The 2,709-nt window shown below is 41.5% G+C and overlaps 1 protein-coding gene across 1 annotated transcript; it reads right to left on the bottom strand.

Annotated features, from left to right (window-relative positions):
* Positions 1-14: 14 nt before the first annotated feature.
* Positions 15-698, bottom strand: FOXG_21890 (uncharacterized protein; the record flags this gene model as incomplete). Its single annotated transcript, XM_018402263.1, has 5 exons — positions 15-47; positions 100-316; positions 364-393; positions 450-568; positions 615-698. The coding sequence occupies 5 exons, from the start codon at positions 696-698 to the stop codon at positions 15-17; spliced, it is 483 nt and encodes a 160-aa protein (XP_018255289.1).
* Positions 699-2,709: the final 2,011 nt, after the last annotated feature.

Genomic DNA, 2,709 nt, shown 5'->3' with positions numbered 1-2,709 from the left:
GGGAGGAGGATAACCTACAGGCCGAGGGAGAGGTCCAAAGAATTCCCCTGAACCGGGGGACGTTTCGGCACCACGACGGCCAAGGTTGATGATACCAACCTTTCGTTTGACAAGCTCGGTGATGAGATACGTATAGGTCTCTTTCATCTCACCAAAGCCAACGATAGAATCGTTGAGATGGTCTGTAGGGTTGATTTTGACACAAATATACTCGGGTCCGTTGAAGACGGCGGCGATTGCATCGACGAGTTCGAGGGTGAAGCGGCATCTGTTCTCGACTGAACCACCATACTCGTCGGTACGGTGATTCGCACGGCTAAAAAATTAGCACCCAGGAGATATGAAGTAATTGTCATGACTGACCTGCTGAGAAACTGTTGAGCTAGATAGCCGCTGCGATGTAAGTTAGCAATTGCCCTAGAGGTGCCAATGGATATGTCATATGTTACCCTTGAGCAAGGAGCTCAACTCCATCAAAGCCAGCTGATTTAGCTAGCTCGCAGCTTCGTCTGTAAGTCCCAATAACAGACTGAACATCTGTAATGGCCTCGATATTGTCCGTATGCCCCTATCTCTTGATTAGCATTCATTCATCATACTCAGAACAAACTCACAGGCATCCCAGGCAAATCTCGATATTTTCCAGCTTCAGCCCTAATAGCTGAAGGAGCCAGAACCTTGGCACCTTTCTCTTTCATAATCGGCAACTGATCATGCTGACACCTCCCAGCATGCCAGGCCTGAAAGAAGATCTTCCCGCCGAGGTCTGTTCCCTGATGCTACAGACTCATAACTAATTATGGGAGTGCTGTCATCAGGGAGATCTGAGCGGGAACTTTAGTACTAAAAGAAGTTTTATAAGCTTTAGTAGGAAGTGTTGGGAGTAAGATCTTTTTATGCTATGGGAATATAACTAATTATGGGAGTGCTGCCATCAGGAGATCTGAGCGGGAACTTTAGTACTAAAAGAAGTTTTGTAATCCTTAGTAGGAAGTGTTGGGAGTGAGATCCTTTCATGCTATGGGAATATAACTAATTATGGGAGTGCTGCCATCAGGAGATCTGAGCGGGAACTTTAGTACTAAAAGAAGTTTTGTAATCCTTAGTAGGAAGTGTTGGGAGTGAGATCCTTTCATGCTATGGGAATATAATAATCATGGGAATGCTGTCAGTTGGGAGAAATGGACATAAGGCCCAGTATTATTTTAGTATACTAATCATTCTGTTGAACATGAAGAGAAACACTCTGTATAACCTGAGAATAATAGATGGGAACTCCCTGAGGGTTGATAATGATTCTTGGGAAGGAGATGAAATAGTTTATGGCAATGTTAGTGAGGTGTCTGGATTATAAGAACTGTATAAGTTTGTTGTTGTAAATCTTGTAATAATATTGATACTTGGTGATTGGAATTCCAGCTTAGTATTATGGGTTTGGGATTTAGAAAATACTGAGGACAGATGGAGCTTTTAATTGATAGCAATAATATTTCTGGGAAAGGTAGAATGATAAAAGCTATAAGTAAAAGAAACTCTCAAGTAAAGACTGTTAATTTCTTGCTACTTGATTATCTCACAAATGGTGCAAAGAACAGTAGGTAGTGTAAACTTGTCTTCTGATTGATAACCAAGTCACTGAGACTCTGGCAACATACAGGACTTTCATGGGAGGAACAAGTTGTACAAGGCATAAGTAAGTAATACTAATATTGTATTTAACTAAGGGGACATGAGTTGCTATGAGACTTGAACAATTTGACAATAACTCGAACAACCGATATGGAGGTTTTGATAGAGAGGTCAAAACTTGGAGTACAATATGCAGGATCTACATTGACGTGAGTGGTAGTAACTTGAGAGCAACAGATATAGACGCTTAGATAGAGAGGTCAAGACTAAGAGTATCATAAATCAGTCTGGGATCTACAGTGAGGTAGGCAATAGTGAGCTCAGACTTAGAAATGAAGCTATCACGAGATTCGTGACGCTGGGTTCATCTAGATGAGTCTGGTGTACAACACCTCAGTGGCATATCTAGAGTGATTTTACAGGCGAATTTGATTCATATTAATAAAATGAGACTTGGGCTTTTGAGTCGTACTAAACTTGTCAAATTTGGATAGTTATTAGTGTTGCAATGAAGTTATTGCGAGATTGGCTGGGTGGACTTATATGGCACTGTCTGGCTGCTGGAGTACCACGCCTTAGCAGCAATTCTAGAGAGATTTTACAGGCGCGTTTAATTGTCAATAGTAAATTGAGACTCAGGCTTCTTAATAATACCAAATTTATTTAATTTGGAGTAGTATTAGTTGCAGGAAGGTAATTCCAGTGCGTGTAAAATTGGTAGGAAGTTCGCCAAAAAATGGTAGCTCCCGCGCCCCCTATCCTAAACTCGTCATCCGGACTTTGGCCAAAAAAGTGAGATCCACCAACGCCATTTATTTGGTTATCTAAGTCACGTATTATCAATTAATTCCACATAATCAATTCAATTAACCTCCACCAGCATCTCACTTTGCAGTAAGTAAATCTCAGTCTCAAGCTCTCTTCAATTTGCAGTCTCATTCTTCTTCACACTCTAATTATAATTGCCATTTTTATCCCATACTCATTCCAGCGCGTTCAAACAGCATGCACATACGGCTCATTCTCTGAGTCCTCGTCCGAGTCCTGGACAACTCCCACGGAGGGTAAGAAAAAGCAAGT

The sequence above is a fragment of the Fusarium oxysporum genome, chromosome 5, assembly GCF_000149955.1.
Source record: "Fusarium oxysporum f. sp. lycopersici 4287 chromosome 5, whole genome shotgun sequence".
NCBI classification, from domain to species: Eukaryota; Fungi; Ascomycota; class Sordariomycetes; order Hypocreales; family Nectriaceae; genus Fusarium; species Fusarium oxysporum.
The sequence above is the reverse complement of the archived record's forward strand: the minus strand, read 5'-3'. Positions and strand labels throughout refer to the sequence as shown.